Below are 18,526 nucleotides of genomic sequence, written 5' to 3'. Positions count from 1 at the left end.
ATTCAGAAGAAGGCCAGGAGAGACAGAAATGTTTTAGAACTTATCACTCACTCAACGTTTGGCTCTGCTGGCCAGCAAAGCAAACATTCTTTACACTAATTACGCCATTGCTTGTTGAAAGAGATGGATTGCTTGTCTTAACTGGTTCCATTTGATGCCAAGAGTGTGACGGATGGGTCTTTCTGGCTGACCCTCACTGTGTTTTGGACTCAAAACCCTAACCTTATTGCTTTACTATTCATTACAATGCGCCAGTTTAGGAAAGAGTGACCATGAATTTCATGTATTATATCACCCACAGCAACATTTGCCTGAACTCTTGCACTTTTTCAACAATTGCCATGTTTCCGTCCAATTGTGGTGCGAATTTATAAAATGTCCGCACAAAAGGAAATGCAAATTAGGCATGTTTCCGTCTACTGGTTTGAAACTAATCTAAGGTACAAACCCACCAGTGGATGGGAGAGTTTGCTACATCAGAACTTATTTGGCGAACATGTCTCTTTTGCGCAATCAACTCTTTTTCAGAAAATTGAAAAACCTTCTCAAGCCAACGCAAAAACTTTCCTTTGCGAAATTCGTAAGGACTTTTTTCTAACTTGACCATTTCCATCAACCTTTTCTATCGCAACACTTCAAAATGTGCATAAAATAATCTTGATGGGAACGTTGTTATTTTTGGGGTGCGACGTCAAACCCTCCAAGGTCCGATGTAAACGAAACATACGCGACACTTCGGACTGCTGAGTCCGCAACTGTGAATTAGAAGCAGCGGTAGTTCAGGTCAATTTGTCTATTTTTAACAAATGTGCACTTTTGTCCACATTGTCATAGCACGGTATCTGTGTGTCAAATTTTTAAGATAGAGCTTCATTTAGTATAACTTGGAATAAAGCCGTAATATGAAGTGTGGAAAAAGTTAAGCGCTGTGACTACTTTCTGGATGCAGCGCACAGCCAAAGCTAAAAATAAAAGACGATCAAAGATTAGAAAATGTCTGCTCACAGATGTTTTCTATTAAAAAAGAGGATAATTTCTGATTGAACTTTAGCTATTTTACAAAGCACCTGCCAAAAAACACAATCCTTAATGGGCAAAGCTGGTAAAGACATGCAGCTGGACCTGCAGTGAAATATGGTTCTATGAGGAAGTAACTCCTGAAGCCTAAATATAAAAGCATACGTCACTCTTAGGTTATTAATATCCTAAAAATATAAAAACCCTTGTGTCATTTTGATCCGACAAAATTTCGCACTACTTTGTATCGATCTAAAACATAAAAATCTTAATAAAATACGCTGAAGGTTGTGGTTGTAATGTGAAAAGGCTAATACAAAAATTCACGCTTTTTCGAGAATAAGGAACATCTGACACATAAAGAGTCTTATGCAGAAATATCAAAAATCCAAGCGGGCAAGAAGCTTTTATTTAACTAAATGTTATTTAGAAACAGAAAGCTTCGATATTTACTATACATCTTAAAAGTTTTCCTCTTGAACTTTTTCGTGCTTGTGATGGTCCGTGCAGTCGAAAGAGAGCCAGGCACAGGCTCGAATTCAAAAAGAGTTTGTTTTATTTTTTATTTAACCCAAAACAAAAATTTGGGTAAATAATGAAAAATGACAACAAGATATTTTGAATAATGTCAACTTTGTATTAAAAGAGTCATGATTTACCGAATGACACTTTATGACAACAGTCATAAATATTCATGAAGACTTACTCATGTTCATGACAGGTGTTATGTCATGTTTATGACCGTGTCATGACAGTCTTATTCACAACCCGTCAAATAAAGTGTTACCAAAGAAGTTGTTCTCTCACGAAGACCTCGCTTATTAAAACAAATACATTTATTTTAATCGCCGACGTGGAACAATTCAATCGTACAACAATCGGCTCAGAATCTGCCAGGAGGAAACGAGCTTCGTTATTGTTGGTGTATGAAGAATAACAGAAAGGCTCACAGATGGCAGTGAGTCTACAGTTACACTGTTAAGGGCAGGATCAGCAAAATAGGTTTAGTCATTCTTGGCCTTTGAGTGACCCCTGTGTGGGAGGGGGCAGAGACAGAAGAGACATATAAGAAATAAAGCAAGGGGGGGAAAAGGAAGACGGAAATGAAAACAGAGTGAGGGGCAGCGAGGGGAGGGAGAGAGCTGTAGGATAACAGAAAGGGAGAAAACAGACACGGGAGAGAGAGAGAGAAATGTACTGTAGAGCTCCTGGAAACAAAAGGAGGGAGGGGGATTGCTTCGCCGTCTCTCTTCTCTCCCTCTGGCTTTAAAAAGTGAAACAACTCTTTGAAGAGAGGAGGTGGAGTTGGTGGGGGCACAGTGCTGCACCTTCACCATCCTGTCTGGACTGTCAGGAGTATATAATGCACGGACGCGGACCTGAATCCCAGACGCAACGCGGAGCTGCAAACGGACAACCAGCCGAGGACCCGACGCCACGACGACCATGAACGACGTCAAGCTGGCCCTGCTGGGAAGCCAGGGGGCCGGCAAGTCAGGTGGGCCACAAAACCAACTCGGGTAACGGGGAAAAATAAATATTTACTTGGTTTTCTTCTCTCTTTTGTTTTCTTTTAAGGCAGAGGCATCCTAGAAATCAGTGAAAAATGTATCGATGTAATTGGATCATTTTAGAACCAATTGTGACTTTTGTGACTTCTGTGTAATAAACCAGATTCTTCTACTTATTCCTGAGATGGAAAGAATAAAATAGATCTTCTTTGTTAACTAGATTATTTTTTTTTCTGCTTTACTTATAAATGTAATATTTTCAAAATGCAGGGAAAAAAAACATATGAGCAGCAACAGAATGTACACTAGACATCCATTCTGTCTTCAGGAAAACATCTGCTGTGTTTGTCTGAGAGATGCTGCTGGAAATTTCAGCTAATTACTGATCAATTAATTAATCACTAATGACTCGTCGTACTTGACGCCCTCGCTCCCTGTTCTTCCCAAGAAGCTGAAATCTGTCATTTTGATCTTGAAGCGAAACAAATCTGCTCTACTCATCAAATTAAATCCAAACATGACATTTATTCAGAAAAAATGTATTTTTTTGTATCTTTTTAGCCATTTAGTTTTATAAGAAACTACATCTTTTTATTTTTGTATAATTTCTTTATTTTTTTCCACTTAGAGCTGACAGTATTGCGTTTTCTTCTTAAATCAACTGTTCAGACCTGATAAGATGAATATATTTTATATATTTTTTTTGCATTAATCTTGTTTGTTTATTTTGCTTAGGACGCCTTGATTAACTCTGCGATGCGTTTTACGTTTTCTCATTTAAAACTTTCGAGGGTGTTTGTAATGTAATAGCAAAGAAAATAAATTTAAAAAAATTAAAAATAATAAGAATGAAGGTACTAGGAACATTTTGTATTTGGAATTTGATTACGTCATTGAAATTTCTCTTGTAACGCAGCGTTAATTACTATTTTCAAGGAAAGTATATTCTTTATGCTCTTCTTCACCTCCTTATTAATAATAATAGTAATAATAGTCTAGTAATAATTAGGATTTTTTGCCCAGCTAACAAAACAGTAGCACTTTGTTTTTCTGGATTCTTGGCACACCTGGAGGTCTTCATTTTCACTGGCGTAATTATAAAAAATAAATAAAAAAAGTAAAATAGAGGAATTTTTGCCGAGTTCGTATAGATTCATCGACTAGCATGAATCCCATTTTGACTCAGGTCCATGTGGAAGGTTTCGATTTGCCAGAGTTCAAACTTCACATGCACTGGAGACCAAAATATGTTTTTTTTTTTTTGTTTTTTTTTTGCACAATGAAATCGTTCCAATTTTAATCAGAGAGAAGTGGAAGAAAAGCATCAAGCAGCTGGCACCGCTCTCAAGCCCCCGCCGCTCCCAGCAGGCTTATTCCAGTTCTGAGATTCTTTACTTTTCTGCTCGATAACACTTAACCCTACCACTCACTTCGACCTTCATCACAAACTACAACATTAGTTTGTAATGTGGAACGCAGAGCTGAGTGAGCTGATGAGTAATGGCCAAACTGGCCACTAGGGGGTTTGGAGCTCGATGACACCAATATTTGTCCAACTGTGAGAACAGAGAAGAAATTGGATACGTCTCATTTCTGTATTGGACAACTGGAAGTGACAAAAACCTGAAATGATTTCAGACTGTGGAGTGTTGACTGACCTTTACCCAAACAGCTATAGCTAGCACGAGCAAACTACTAGCTAGCCACGGTTGCTGCTCTTTCTCCCAGTATGAAAACCAAACTTTTTAATAGAATATACGATATATTACTGAAACAGAAGACAAACAGGGTCTTGTTTTCCATTCAAATATTTGTCGGTGTGATTTTGTTTTGGTAGGAAAAAAATAGGTAAATGCCGAGAAGAGCTATGCTAACAGTGGAGTATCAGTTTTTTTTTGTTTGTTTGCCACTGAGAGTTAAAATGCCACCATTTCTGAAGCAATTTTTAGTTAGAAAAAACACATTTATTTAACCAAATGCGGTACGCAACTAAAACGGATCAAACCGAGATTTAGATAGGAATGAAATAGAGAAAGGAACAAGCAGAATTAAATCATGTTACAATGACTAAAGTAAAAACAGAAACAGAAATAAAGCAGCTTACACTGTGAAGATAAAGAACCAAATAAGTAGGTTTTTAAAAGAAAAGACACACTAATGTTTAATGGCAACTTTTCCCATAATCTCCAAGAATGAAGAGGCTCAATCTCCTTTGAGCTTCGGCCTTGTTTTTGACACAACCGTCATAAACTGGTCAGCTGATTGAAGGGCCAGATGTGAAACAAAAGGAGAGCTATTGAGAAGAAAGAGAAACGAGACATTTAAAAGCCAAGGAATTTTTTAATTTTTTTTACCCCTCCAAGGGGTCTTTTGTGGGCTCTAGTGTCCCTTATATGATAGTAGACTGACAGGAAACAGGGAAGGAGAGGGGGGAAGACATGCGGCAAATGTCGTGGGTCCGGGAGTCGAACCCGCGACGGCCGCGTTGAGGACTGAAGGCCTCCAAATATGGGTCGCACTAACCACTACGCCACCATGGCACGCCCCTAAGCCAAGGAATTTAAAATCATTTCTTTGTCACATTTCTTGGTTTTCCTCACTGGTACTTGAAAAAGAGCTGACATCGTACACATTTTGACATATTGCTTAAATTCAAATAAATTAGTAAGGCACACATTTCAAAATAAAAGTTAGGCTAATTTATGTCCAACTCAGTTGTTGCTATATTTTGATGTCAGTTCTTCGGGTTGTGAATTGAGTGAATACAGACTTAGTGCCTGATTTAAAGGTTTTATCACAGTCAGCAGTTAATCATTCAGTTTTGTCAATACAAATGTTGATAGGGTTAGGTTTTTTTTCTTTTCATTTTATGTGAGAAATATTGTAAACATCATATTTACTAGCGCGGTAAAAACCATCTCCTTGTTCTACGCTTGGCTTCGTCCAGAGGGTCTGGACTCTTTGGCTATTGAGAAACGATTGCTTGCTGTAGATGTGGATTGTATTGAAGTTTTAAATTTTACCCAATTGCTGCGCCAGTTCGACACTATGAAGCTTACCAGAGATCACGCGCACTGCGAACAACCATATCAGTGGCACAAAATCTTGCTTTTCGATTTTTTTGAAGACTTCTGTTAGTATCTTGTGGCCTTGAGCTTGTCTAGCTAGCCAACAGTTTGTTTTTTAATGTCTCCCCTCTGTAGATAATGTACATCTCCTTCAGCTTCTGCTGTTTTCTCTTTGAAGGCCCCAGGTAGTGGATTTGGGCTCAACATGGTGTTCCCTCTCACTACTTGGAGGAGTCACGCCAGGGGCACAACTACATACTTCCTGAGGTGTATGCGAACATGTCATGGGCGTTTTCCTACACAATCCTAACAAACGTTTTTAATGTTCTCTTCACAATATGTATTAATTTATTTCTTAATCTATTTGTATGATTTGTTCTTTAAATTGCCATCTATATTATTTTTCAGTCTCAGGAAATGACTGAGGGATGAAGAGACTGATGTCTGGTTCTTTAGGTTCTGACGGGCCTGAGGTTCCTCTCCTGATCCATTATGTCTGATATCAAACCCACTGAATATCGCTGACACATTTATTTTAATGCCCCTTTAAAACATCACTGTGATTGTTTAGCCTGTCTTCCCACTACCGTCTGTATTTTTGCCAGAGGTTTTGCTTCTAAGGATGGTGTTTTATCGGGTGGATATTTTAAAAAGACGTGGGTTCATAGCAGCTCACCGCGGCTGCGTAGCAACCGTCTCTAGGCAACCGTGAGAACAGCGTCAGTTCGTGGGGTTTGAGGGAGGAGCGGGGCTCTTATTTAGGTCCCGCAACGACAGTTTATTTGACCTTAATACTTCATTGGTCATTATTATTACACTCATTGTTGAGATGTATGTTATAGGTGTGTCTATCAAACATTATAGCAATACGGAATAAATCGCGTCCAATATGGGGTTCAATATGGGGCGGAGACAAAAACAACCACCTGTCATTGTAGCCTAGCTTAAGCTAACCTGAATATTTACAACTCTCTAGTTGATACACTGACATTACTTACCTGCTGTCTTTCAACCACTTTGAAAAGCTTTTCTTCGTCTCTCCAACATCTTTATCCCTCCCCAGGCCCGGCTCCAGACGAGTTTAACATGGGGGGCATCAGCTTATTTTGGGGGGGCAAAATGAATACACAGCAATAATAATAATATTACTCAAGTAAAAGAAAAAGATACAGTGCAGTAAAACTACTCATATAAGTAGGTTTTTTTTCCCCCAAAAAAAGTTACTCAATGTAACTACACACGTTTGAACATAAACAACATCAGTAGCCTACAGGCTACTTGTTAACAAGCTTAAGGTGCTTTATTGGTATTAGCTAGTCATCATTTAGCTAAAATTACCTGCATTCAACAGCTTTACTCAACTCAGTCGGTTAGTTTGGGGAAAAACAGTGGAAAGTTCTTAGTGTTTTGCTGGTTTGCTGCCATGAATCTAACAGACCTGAGTAGCTCTGCACAGCAGCAGCAGCAGCAGCAGCAGCAGGTCTCCTTCACTGCCGCACAGGCATAAACCCAGTGCAAGAGTCGGTCACGACGTGTTAACAACGATTAAACAGTTTGCAAGAAATCAGTCAAAGGAAAATGGCAGAGAACCCCAACCGAACTCCCCATCTAAGCACTGAACATGCTGAAGCTCTTCTTCTTCTATTGCGTTTTATGGCAGTTTACATACTTTGCATATTACCGCCATCAACTGGACGGAGATGTAATCTAAAAAAAAAATTATATATATATATATTTTTTTCTTTCTTTTTTTCCCTTCCTTTTTTTTTCTTTCATGCTGAAGCTCAAATATTACTGAAGCTTTAATGCAGTCCTAGAGATCAGAGGACATAACAGTAACTGAACGGCCTACATCGGAGCTGTGACTGTGGAGGGTCTGACCCTCTGCCCTCTGTTCCTGCATGCTTGGGTCCGTTCGTTACCATTTCTGCTCTGCTTGCTGCGCTCTGTGCTCGGTTTTGTTCTCGGCTGCTTCGGCCTCTCGGCTGTGGCAGCGACAAGAACTTCCGACGCGCTAAAGCACAATGAGATGTAAGCCTTCGGGTTCTTTTCCGAATTGAAATGACATCGTGTGTGTGTTGAGTCCTACCGTCATTAATGTTCTGTTCTGGGACCCCGGCCCAACAATTGAAACCTGTTGTCTGTGGGACCAGAACTGGCCCCGGTCAGTCGGTTCCATGTGGGCGTGAATGGACCCGCTCGGTGTGCCAAACATGCACACAAAACTTTTCCAGCAAAGCGGCGTGGCCTGTTTGATGTGGATCTAAAGGTTTTCACCGTTCCAGTCCCAGAAACTGTTGGCTCTGTGTTGGGCCTGCACAGATAAATGAAGTTTTTTTTTTTCCACACCTCATTCCCTTCACCTGTGAGACATGAGACCTTGATGATCCCGTGCTTCATATTGCTTCTTCTTCTTCTTCTTCTGTTTCCTCCAGCTGTCCTTGTGCGATTCTTGACCAGACGCTTTATTGGTGAATACGCCTCGAATGCAAGTAAGTGTTTCCAGATTCAGAAAGCCCTTTGCTTTTAAAAGCTTTAGTAGCAGACCATAAATACCTAGCGCTGCTATCAGAGACAGATCGGTGACGGTCGTTTCACCTCTTTATCGTTTTTGGTCGTTTCCTTTCACTGAAAAATGTTTCTTATCCAACCTGAAACCTGATGACCTAAGGTTTTTTTTTCTGATGGATTTTTATGACTTTTAAAAAATTACCAACCAAACAGAAACTACTCAGAATTAATTTGGTGTGATCAGTTCATAATCTTTAATTTGTCCAGAAGTCAGCTTTACCATGATTACCATAATCATGATTAATGGGAAAGGTCATTATTTGAGTTTTTCACTTGCCCATCATAAACCTCCAAATAATATGCAATTAATTGGACTTGTACAAAACATTTGTGCATTTGTAGATATTTATTTGACTTCTCTATTACAAAGTACCCAAAAGCAATAGTGACAGGCTACAAAGTGAGGGTAGAAATTGGCAACGTGGAAAAATGTACTGAATTACAAATGTATCTGATGACTGTGTGCCAGTACAGCAACACTGAAATACACCAGTATCTTGGTCAAACATGTAAAAACAACTTTAATTTGTTTAGTGAGTGCAATTAGAAGCATAACAGCCAACGTGAAATAAACACAAAGAAACTGCCAAAAACAAAAGGTTGACTACCTTGGTCAAACGTGTAAAACTTCTTTCAAATGGTTCAGAAAGTGCAATTAGGAAATCTAAATACATTGTCAAATAAATAATAAAGCATGATGCTCAGAGTACAAAGCATAGAATTAGACTAAATAGATCTGCCCTTATGGATCAGGAATACTGTTACTGATATCCGATCTAGTATTTTTTTTCCAATATCAAGACCGATATTAATATCGGATCAGTGCGTCTATTTAAAATCCATGCAAGACTACAAGACTGTAGTTAATTTGTAAAGGACAAATTCAAAATGTACGTCACTCATAAACACAAAATGCACAAATCAAACAGAAAAAAGCTGCAATGATATTTATGCCTGTAGGTTTTGTCCCTTTTTTTTCTCTCTCTTGTGTCTCGTTTACAGACTCTTTGTACCATAAGAGGCTGTCGATCGACGGCAGGCAGCTGAACCTCGAAGTGTTTGACCCCTGCTCTCAGGTACGGCTCACATCTCAAAGCTACGATACGGAGCCCAGGTTGAACTTTCCTGTTTGGAATTCTCTTATTTTCAACGTTCATTACTTTGGATAGGCAAAAGTCAGCTTCTAGACAAGTTTTGTTTCAGGATGGACGTAGTAATACCTGGAACAGATTAAAAAAATGTATTTTTTTTCCACATTCCAACTACAAAACTTCAAATCATTCTATAAATCTGAAAAGTGTGGCATGTGCAGGTGAAATCAGACGTTAACGTACACCGAATACGAAGACACACACATTTTTTTCTTTCTCAGCCTCCGAAGTAAAATCAGACCAAAGTTTTATTGTTTTAGGTCAGTTATATTGACCAAAAATACAGTATTTCTATTTGCTGAATGTCAGAGTAACCAGAGAAAGAATATGTCAGACTTATTTATGAATATGTTAAAAATCGGAAGCTTACGTACAGATTGATTAATGTCTCTTTAAACAATGGGGGAACGCCCAGATGATGACGTGGTGAGGAACTGGTGCACTTCATAAAACTCATACTGTCCAAAGGCAATGCTAAGAAATACAGAGGAAATGTATGTAAACTTCTAATTAAAAAAAAAACAACACATTAATATCTATTAATAAATAAACCTTGATTTGGACGTTGTTTCAATATTTTCACATAATGTTGTTTTTCTCATCATGTCATCTATTTCATGAAGTGCACCTGTTCCTCACCACGTCATCATCTGGGCTTCACCTCATTGTTTGAAGAGACAGTAATCAATCTGTCTGTAAACGTCTGAGTTTGACAATCAAATATAAATCTCTGACATATTCTCTCATTATTGTGGCATTTAGCAAATAGAAACTAACAGAAGTATTTTAAAGTCTATTCTCGGAGTTGAAGGGTAATTAAAGGGTAAAACATCCAAAGGGATTGAATACTTTATACAGCCACTGTGTGGTTGTAATACGTGAAAACAATGGGGTGTATGAATACTTCTACACGGTGTTATACGTAGCTTTCAGACATGAAAATGGCATAAGATACTCATAGAAACTTAGGTAGCTAATATTTTTAGAATAGAAAATTTAATTAAAGCTGCTTTTTCTTTTTTTTTTGTGTACTTTTGTAGTGATTTTACAATAAAAGCACATGTTCTCCTGTCAGCAGAGCTCCGAGGCCCGGTGCATCCTGGAGGAGCCAGTGGACTGGGCAGACGGTTTCGTGGTGGTGTACAACATCAGTGACCGCTCTTCCTTCATCAACGCCAAAAGCATCCTGCAGCAGATCCGGGAGGCGCGCACCGACAGCTGCAAAGGGTCAGAGGCAAAACCAACTCAACACGGCCACAGAGAACAGTAGATCAGAAACAGCAACACGCCGACGTCACGTAGCTGTAAGGAGCTCTGACAGAGGTTGTGTTTAGCAATGAGGCTTTTCCTGTTAGCCTCTAATTGTTTCACAGGTAGAAATATGTCCTACAGTGAACATTCATGGAAGTTCTGTTGTGAATTTGAGAGCGCAGAAAGTAACTGCAGCGGCGTGTTGAAGCCACTGCAGATAAGGTGGAAAAAAAGAGGTGAAAACCTCAAAGATTCCTCCGCCCCACAAAAAAGGGGAAATTTCTGAGTTTGAAAAGCCAAAAATCTGCTAAAACAACCCTCTATATTTGAAAATCTTTAGAAAAAAACTCAAACTCAAAAATATCCATGTTTTTCAAAAGTAAAAAAAAAAGATGACAGACTGCTTTTTGACAAAGAAAATATAAAAATGTTCTTAATTAACAAAATGTGCAATGGACTACAAAAACGACACTGAAACCAGTGACAAAAGCTAAATTATAAGAACAGAAACACTAAGAAACATTAGTTGGATCAATGCTTCTGTTTGGCTTGACTATAATATTTCTAAAAGCAACCCTCCATGCTGGACAGTTGCTATAACTGATTGCAGAAATCACTTTCCCAAAGTTGTTCAGGGAGAAAAGTCATTTTTAATGTCAATTCCTAGAAACTAGGGATGCACCAGTACAAACGTTTGGGCTGATATCAATATTGGGTTTTAATATTTTCCACATTCCGACTGTCCTAATTTTTTTTGTACTTTTTGAATACTCCTTATTCATTGCTATTATGGCCGATAACCGATATTTTTAGTTAATACATATATTTCAGTACCGTTTCGACACCTTTGGGGGAAAAAAAATAAACCCAACCAGAAACAGATAAAACAAGATAAAATTAAGTATAAGTATCTGTTCACATCAGCCCAGTTTTATTTATGGGGGCGATACTGATGATGGTGGCAGTATATTGTGTATCCCTCCTAAAATCATGACATGGTTGTTTTTTATTCTTTATCTCCTTGTTCTGTCATAAAGTTTGACATTTAACTTGCTAACTGAGGCCTGTTGACGTTACTCCTTTGCCATGTTGTGAGCCCAACATGTGATGGCGGTCAGTTGAGGTGTTTGTTGTTATTATTTTGAGAAATTCCAAACCTGTCCTCGTCTCGAAAAGCATAAAGATAACATTTGCGATATTCATAGCTGTATTTTCACCAAATGATAAAACTGAACGCGCAAAGACCTTTTTATTTTAAAAAACAACTAAAAAGCGAAGATTCCTAAGAAGAAATGTTATTTTTTTGTTGTTTTTGATTCCATAGCACCATATGATTCGCACACAACGTAAATCTTAATGAGTAGCGTAACATCCGCTCTGACGAAGGAAGTCGTTCACCGGCCACCTCCAACAAAAGGCATTTCTTCTCATAACTAGACTGTCGGTTTAAGAGAGAATATTTAAACAAGGGAAGCAGTGAAATGGTTGGAATTATTTACATCTACCGCACCCAGACATCCACCAAAAAGAAAAAAATACGGCGGGCAGACGGAACGAAAACGAGAGCGCCACTCGGCTCTTTGGAGATGAACAGGAATCTTTGTGCAGGTTTGAGTTTGTGGAATGTCCCGACTGAGCCGAGTGGGTCCTGATAAACGGTTCAAGAGGAGGGGCAAGAAAAACAAGCCGAGCCACATCAGGCTGGCAACCCGGCTCAGGAAAATTCATCTCACCAACGGAAAGGAAAGAGGAGATCATTAACTCATGGCGAAGATAAGAAGAGGATGTGAATGTTGCATTTGTATGTTAGGACCAGGGAGGCACAGATCCACTTTTTCACTTCCGATACCGATATCTGAGGTTTAGTATCGATACCGATACAATACAGAAAAACGGTGCCGAGTTGACTTAAAAGGGTTCTTCTTCTCTTTTTTTTAACACTGACAAAAATTTACTAAATTACAAATTTATTTGATAAATGCGTCAGTATTGCACACTTAAATTATCCAATAGCTTCACAAGCTTGGTCAAACATGTAAAAACAACTTTAATTGGTTCAGTCAGTCCAAGTGACTTGAATTGCACTGATTCTTCTGTTTGGTTTTGACTGCAATATTTCTCAATTTCTAAAAATGGAGAAACTTTTAGAAATTTCCATCAAATTTTAGCGTCCATAAAGCAGGACTCTAACTGCTGTCTTCACCGTGCCGTCGGTTTCCAGTTCCTAACACTGAACCGTCCTGCATCACATTTCCTAGCCAATGTAAAATAAATAATAAAGAAACTGACAGAAACAATAGGTTAACTATCTTGGTCAAACATGTAAAACATAAACGGCAACATCTTTCAAATGGTTCAGAAAGTGTAGTTAGGAATTCTAAATGTAAAGTGAAATAAGAGATCAAAGCTTAGAATTAGACGGTAAATTAAGGTACTCATTTTATAACAGTTGAAAATGTTAAATACAGCACAATGTATTTATCTTTTTTATAAACAAACCTTTATAATAATTAGAACCATGTCTGTCCAGAGAATTTTACTGAAAAGCCGACTGTGCTGTGCCAAAATCAGCATTGACTTAACTGATGAAACTTGGCTAAATATTAGCAAGTGTTGATAGACAGTGACCCAAATGCTGTTTTAATAACAACAGTAAATTCGTTCAATCAAGCGGGGAAAAAAAAAAAAAAAAGAAAAACTAGATGCCTTTCTTTTGATACAGCAAATGGGAAAAATCTGTTTTAAAGTTTTGGATCTGCAATGAATAACAAAATAAAAATGAGCCTTTTTTTCATTAACGGGATCGATATTGTTATTATTACAATACAATATTACAATCGGTTATTAAGATCAAAACCAAGCCAGAACAGCCGCCTCAAACGCAGAAGGGACACGGTTTGGGTTCAGAAATGTGTCCGGACGTAGGATATGTGATGATGGTGTCCGTCCAAGTTAACACTCGTTCCCGTTTCAGGGACTCGGACGTTCCCGTGTGCCTGGTGGGTAACAAGCAGGACCTGTGCCACGTCCGGCAGGTGCGAGAGGACGAAGGCCGCAGCCTGGCGCAGGAAACCCGCTGCCACTTCCAGGAGGTGTCGGCGGCTGAGAGCTACCAGGACATCGCCGGCCTCTTCACCCGGCTCATCCGGCAGGTGATGGAGCACCTGAAGTACCGAGCCGACCGCCGGCGCTACAGCGGCTCCAAGTCCATGGCCAAGCTCATCAACAACGTGTTTGGCAAGAGGAGGAAATCAGTGTGACGGTCCCAGTTGGAGTATGAGATGACAACAAAGTCAAGCTGGGTGAACTGGGAGGTTGCTTCTTTTTTTTTCTTCTTCTCCTTTTCCAACAAAACCATAGTCGAGGCAAGCAGCAGAGCTTCGTGTTCGTTCAGTACCGTTGAAACGTACTCTTGAACATCTCCACTTCTCACGTTACGGCCACGACTTTAATCTACTTTCTTGGGATTTTGTGTATTAGACACATAAAGTGGTGTGAAACTGTAAAATGAAGCTTGGTTTATGAATATTTTTTGCAAATGAAACCTCCTCTTTGGCCAAACTTAGGTTTAGTCAGAGATTTTCAATTGGATTTAGCTGTAGACAATGACTAGGCCACAGGAGCACCTGAATATGCTGTGATATAAAGCAAAACAGCAGCAATGTCATAATTACAAATTACAAATGTCAACATTTCTATTTTATTTTTCTTTTGCTAATGTTGAAAAAACAATCTTGCAATTGTGGTATTTCCGTTAAATAAAAAAAACGTATTTAAAATCACATGTGAATAATTATGTTCACGCGATAAGTCAATTAAAACACATGCCTCGCCATCATCCGGCTACCACTTCCTGTTGTTTTTTTCCCGCCAGTGGTAAAATCTGGTTGTTGATCACATTTTGATACAGCCGAAAAAACCTCGCCTCATACTAGAACAAAAACGTTTTATTAAGGTTTTTCGAGGTTTTTTTTCGAAACTGCCATGTTTCCATTAAGTGAATTCCATTTTATGGTCACTAGTGTCACACAATGTGTTAGTTCTCAGACACACATTGAAGCCAAAAAGTTGAACTTTGGTCTCATCTGACCGGAGCGCTTTTGAACATTTTCTTTCTCCTTGGTCCTTTTGTTTTACAGCCCACATTTACAGAGCGTACAATCCCTCCAGAGTTACAGAATAACTGAACCTGGGAAAAGATGAAATTACAAAGAGGGGAGCTCTGTGTACCACTTAGGTTACTCCTGATGGCGGTTGATTGGATGGACTTTATTAAGGGGTATTATTGTAAATGAGGATGAGTCCGAAACACACTATCATTTTGTTTTTGTGAACAAATGTGAATTATCCTGCATACTGTTTCTCGCTTCTCATTTCTTAATTTTTTCTGTTGGACGATCACAAACACAGCTGCTTGTTCAAAGGCACTTTATAATAAGAAACATGAATGGCTGACTGCAAGCAGTTAGCACCGCTAACTAAAATCCTGTGCTAACCACAAAGCGCTAATCATAAAAGTTAGATCTGCTAGTTCTATACCAACATGGTATTTATCAGAAGCTAATATAAAATGCAAAATTCAAACATGTTAGTATGTGTCAATGACGAAGCACGCGTCACAACAAATAATATAAGATTTGATCATTTGAAGAATTCCTGAAGAATTCTCAACTTCAACGGAGGCGTCAAACTTTATTCAACTGAAAGTTTACCAAACAGCAAAGTAAATAAGTGCTTCAGAGTTTATGTGAAAAAATGTATTTAGCCAAGCTAACGACGCTAAACATTTTCAAAGTTAACAAAAATGCTAAAGCCCTAATAAAACAATTATCTCTGCTATCAGCATGCTAGCAGATTAGCAGAAGTGTGCCCACGACTGACTGTGAGTAGCAATTAGTGTGTATAGACATCTAGTGACAAAACTCTATAGATCTGCTCTATAGATTCTGCAAACTTATGTAAGCCCCCTAACAAGTTGCTTTAAGTTAAAAAATATTTACAAATCTAGTTTAGAAAACAATCCTGCAATAAGCACTTTTTCTGCCCAAGTTTTCTTGTTATAAATCCAACTATTGTGCCTGTCTTAACTGCTTTTTCCAAAAATCAAACTGATACATACAGAGAAGAAACAAACACCTGCACACATAAAACATGCACGTGCAAAGGGCGTTCATCAAACAATCAGAGGTTTATTGATTAGGACCTGAAGGATCTATAGAGCAGATGGTTGCACAAAAAGAGGCAATAACTCAAACGTTTCCTTTCTCAAATTGAAATGCTTCAATTTGCTTTTTTCTTTCACTCAGAACACAGTTCTTGTTGTAGCTTGAGGCAGTTTTACAACACGACAACACCTATGATAAATGATAAGTGGTTGAAAAGCCAACAATAGAAAAATGTCCAAGTCTGGCCAACTCTTAAATTATGTTTTTGCTCCAGACAGGACGGAGACGACAGCCAGCTAACGCTGCAGCTTGCCAAATGTAAAAAAAAAACAACCTCTAAGTTTGTAGCCATTGTGCACTGCTGGCGGCTGTCCTGTATTATAACTCTTCTTCTGGTATATCAGGGCATTTCCTGCATGGTTTCCCTGTACTAACCTTACTTCTTTTGTAATTTTTCTTAAATGAATATTCAGAAACCTGAACAAAATTTAAAGACCGGAGTGTCAGTGTGAGATTGTATGTATTTCCTGTCTGGATTAAACTTTTGAGATACTAGTAGAGAACACCTTGTCATTTAGAAACTTTAGCAGCGCTGTGAACTGTTAGCCAAGTGTCGCTATGGGAGGGAGTGACGGGGAATAACAGCTGGTTTTGATGTATTTTACTGAAAAATATATATGATGGACATCATGTAAAGGGTCATGTAAACAAACTTTCGTTGTAATGCTACTCCTGGAAAGCTGTAGTGTTGACTACAGTTGGGTAAAATATGTTTTATGTTATGTCATTTAGTGTTTCATTCCTCGATGCAGCAGTGCCAAATGCAATCTTTTACTGAATAAAATTGGACTCAAGATTCATGTAGAAATATATTTTCTCAAAATAAAATTTTTTTCTCAACAACCGTTAACCATAAGAGTGGCCAACAGAAATCATCAACCCTCCACCACCAGGCTTTACAGTTGGTATTAGGTACTTTAGGTGACATTTTGTGTTTATTATTCACCAAACAAATCACTACCATACAGCTCTGTTTGATATCGATACCGGAGTTTCTCCATTGTGGAACAAAAAATTTATTTCTAATTCTAATCCCTGATTTCCAAACATATTAGCTTCTGACCCACAAAATAAAGGAAAATGCTAAGCAGCTCATTTGCTAGCTTTCATTTGTCTGAGTATGTTTACTTCTTACGATGAAAGTGTGTTGAAATTATAGCTTTTGCTATTAAGTTTAATGTCTGGATAGCCACGTTTAGATTTTTTCTAAATGTACATTTATGAATTTGGCAACCCTCCCGCGGTCTTAGCTTTCAGGAAGAGCGCGGCAGATGCAATGGCCGACGGCGTGTTGGGGCCATTGAGAAGGAAAAAAAAGGAGTAAATTTCCGCCAAAAAACTTATGAGTTTGGAAAAGTCAGAAATGTCCTTGCTTTTCTAAATAAATAAAAAAAATCTGAGATAAATTTACTCCTCTTTTTTTCTGTCTACAGTCATAAGCCGTCTCTGGGACGCGGTGGTGGCCCAACCAGTTACCGAAACCACATACAAAAAAGTTGTAAAAGTTGTAAAGCCCTTTATCAAGTCGCCAAACTCTTAACAGTTTCACACTACACCACACCTTCATGGTAATGTACATCATAGCTGCTACAGTGCAGACTGACAGAAGAGGCTTTCTATCGGCATTACTGGTTTTAACCGGTTATTTCCCCGTTAGCTGCATTTCCATTACAAATGTGCGCAAATCTTCCTCCGTTTGTTGTTAAAAGAAAAAAAGATCGCAGTTGCGGTTTTTCCATTAAATAAAAAATGACATTGAAATCACGCAAGTAAGTTTGTTCACGCAGCAAGTCATTAAACATCCCGGCAGCGTTAGACGCGAACACATGTATGTGTGTCAGAAATTGTATCTCTTGCATATATGAGATGTATAACTTCATAATTGAGCCGTGGTGCTATGGCGCAGACGGGAGTTTTCACAGTTCGCACAGAAGTCGTTATTTGAATCCAGCCAACAAAGAAACTCTGAACAACAATTTAAAACCACTTCCTTTCTCACTTTAATCCTCCAGCATTTTTCTTCTAAATTTTCCACGTCTGACAATTTAGTTATTTTTATAGGATTTATTGTGTGGAGGTAATTTTGTTCCATTTCCATGCTGTAATGTGTGATCATATAACATTCTAGTGATAACGCAGTTTTGTTTTTTTTTTAAATTTATAGTGTGTGTTTTGTGTACATATACAGTACAGACCAAAAGTTTGGACACACCTTTCTAATTCAATGGGTTTTCTTTATTTTCATGACTTTTATTTATAAGCAAGAAATCCCACTTATTAACCTGACAGGGAAGGTTGACCTATGAAGTGAAAACCATTTCAGGTGACGACCTCTTGAAGCTCATCAAGAAAATGCAGAGTGTGTGCAAAGCAGTAATCACAGCAAAAGGTTGCTACTTTGAAGAAACTAGAATATAAGGGCTATTTTCAGTTGTTTTACACTTTTTTGTTTAGTGCATATTTCCACATGTTATTCATAGTTTTGATGCCTTCAGTGTGAATCTACAATGTCAATAGTCACGAAAATAAAGGAAACTCATTGAATTAAAAGGTGTGTCCAAACTTTTGGTCTGTACATGTATATGTTGGACATTTTATGCAATTAGTAAAGAAAAGGTTATGAAACGAACGAAGAAAGCCACGTTCCAGTTAAGGACATGAACTCGAGTGTTTTTCCACTTCGAGTGAAGTCACCCCTCAGACTCTGCACACAATTACAAACGTGTTCTTAT

At 38.4% G+C, this 18,526-nt stretch overlaps 1 protein-coding gene across 4 annotated transcripts; it reads left to right on the top strand.

The window, feature by feature from the left end:
* The first annotated feature begins 1,795 nt into the window (after window positions 1-1,795).
* Window positions 1,796-16,590, top strand: rerglb (RERG/RAS-like b). Of its 4 annotated transcripts, none has more exons than XM_028027420.1 (5): window positions 1,796-2,515; window positions 8,032-8,088; window positions 9,128-9,243; window positions 10,394-10,545; window positions 13,544-16,590. In XM_028027420.1, the coding sequence occupies exons 1-5, from the start codon at window positions 2,464-2,466 to the stop codon at window positions 13,827-13,829; spliced, it is 663 nt and encodes a 220-aa protein (XP_027883221.1). In that variant the 5' UTR covers window positions 1,796-2,463; the 3' UTR covers window positions 13,830-16,590. The 4 variants fall into 4 exon arrangements, with proteins under 4 accessions (XP_027883221.1, XP_027883230.1, XP_027883239.1 ...); XM_028027429.1 differs by having other exon boundaries at window positions 1,797-2,515; window positions 10,397-10,545; XM_028027438.1 differs by having other exon boundaries at window positions 1,798-2,515; window positions 9,170-9,243.
* Window positions 16,591-18,526: the final 1,936 nt, after the last annotated feature.

This window comes from Xiphophorus couchianus, chromosome 2 (assembly GCF_001444195.1).
Source record: "Xiphophorus couchianus chromosome 2, X_couchianus-1.0, whole genome shotgun sequence".
Taxonomy (NCBI): Eukaryota; Metazoa; Chordata; class Actinopteri; order Cyprinodontiformes; family Poeciliidae; genus Xiphophorus; species Xiphophorus couchianus.
The sequence above is the reverse complement of the archived record's forward strand: the minus strand, read 5'-3'. Positions and strand labels throughout refer to the sequence as shown.

Bases quoted from the DNA above. Each gene is read 5' to 3' on its own strand.
- rerglb (XM_028027420.1), top strand. From the start codon at position 2,464: ATGAACGACGTCAAGCTGGCCCTGCTGGGAAGCCAGGGGGCCGGCAAG. The intron at 9,244-10,393 runs GTACGGCTCACA...TTCTCCTGTCAG, and splicing joins TGTTTGACCCCTGCTCTCAG to CAGAGCTCCGAGGCCCGGTG. The intron at 10,546-13,543 runs GTCAGAGGCAAA...TTCCCGTTTCAG, and splicing joins CGCACCGACAGCTGCAAAGG to GGACTCGGACGTTCCCGTGT.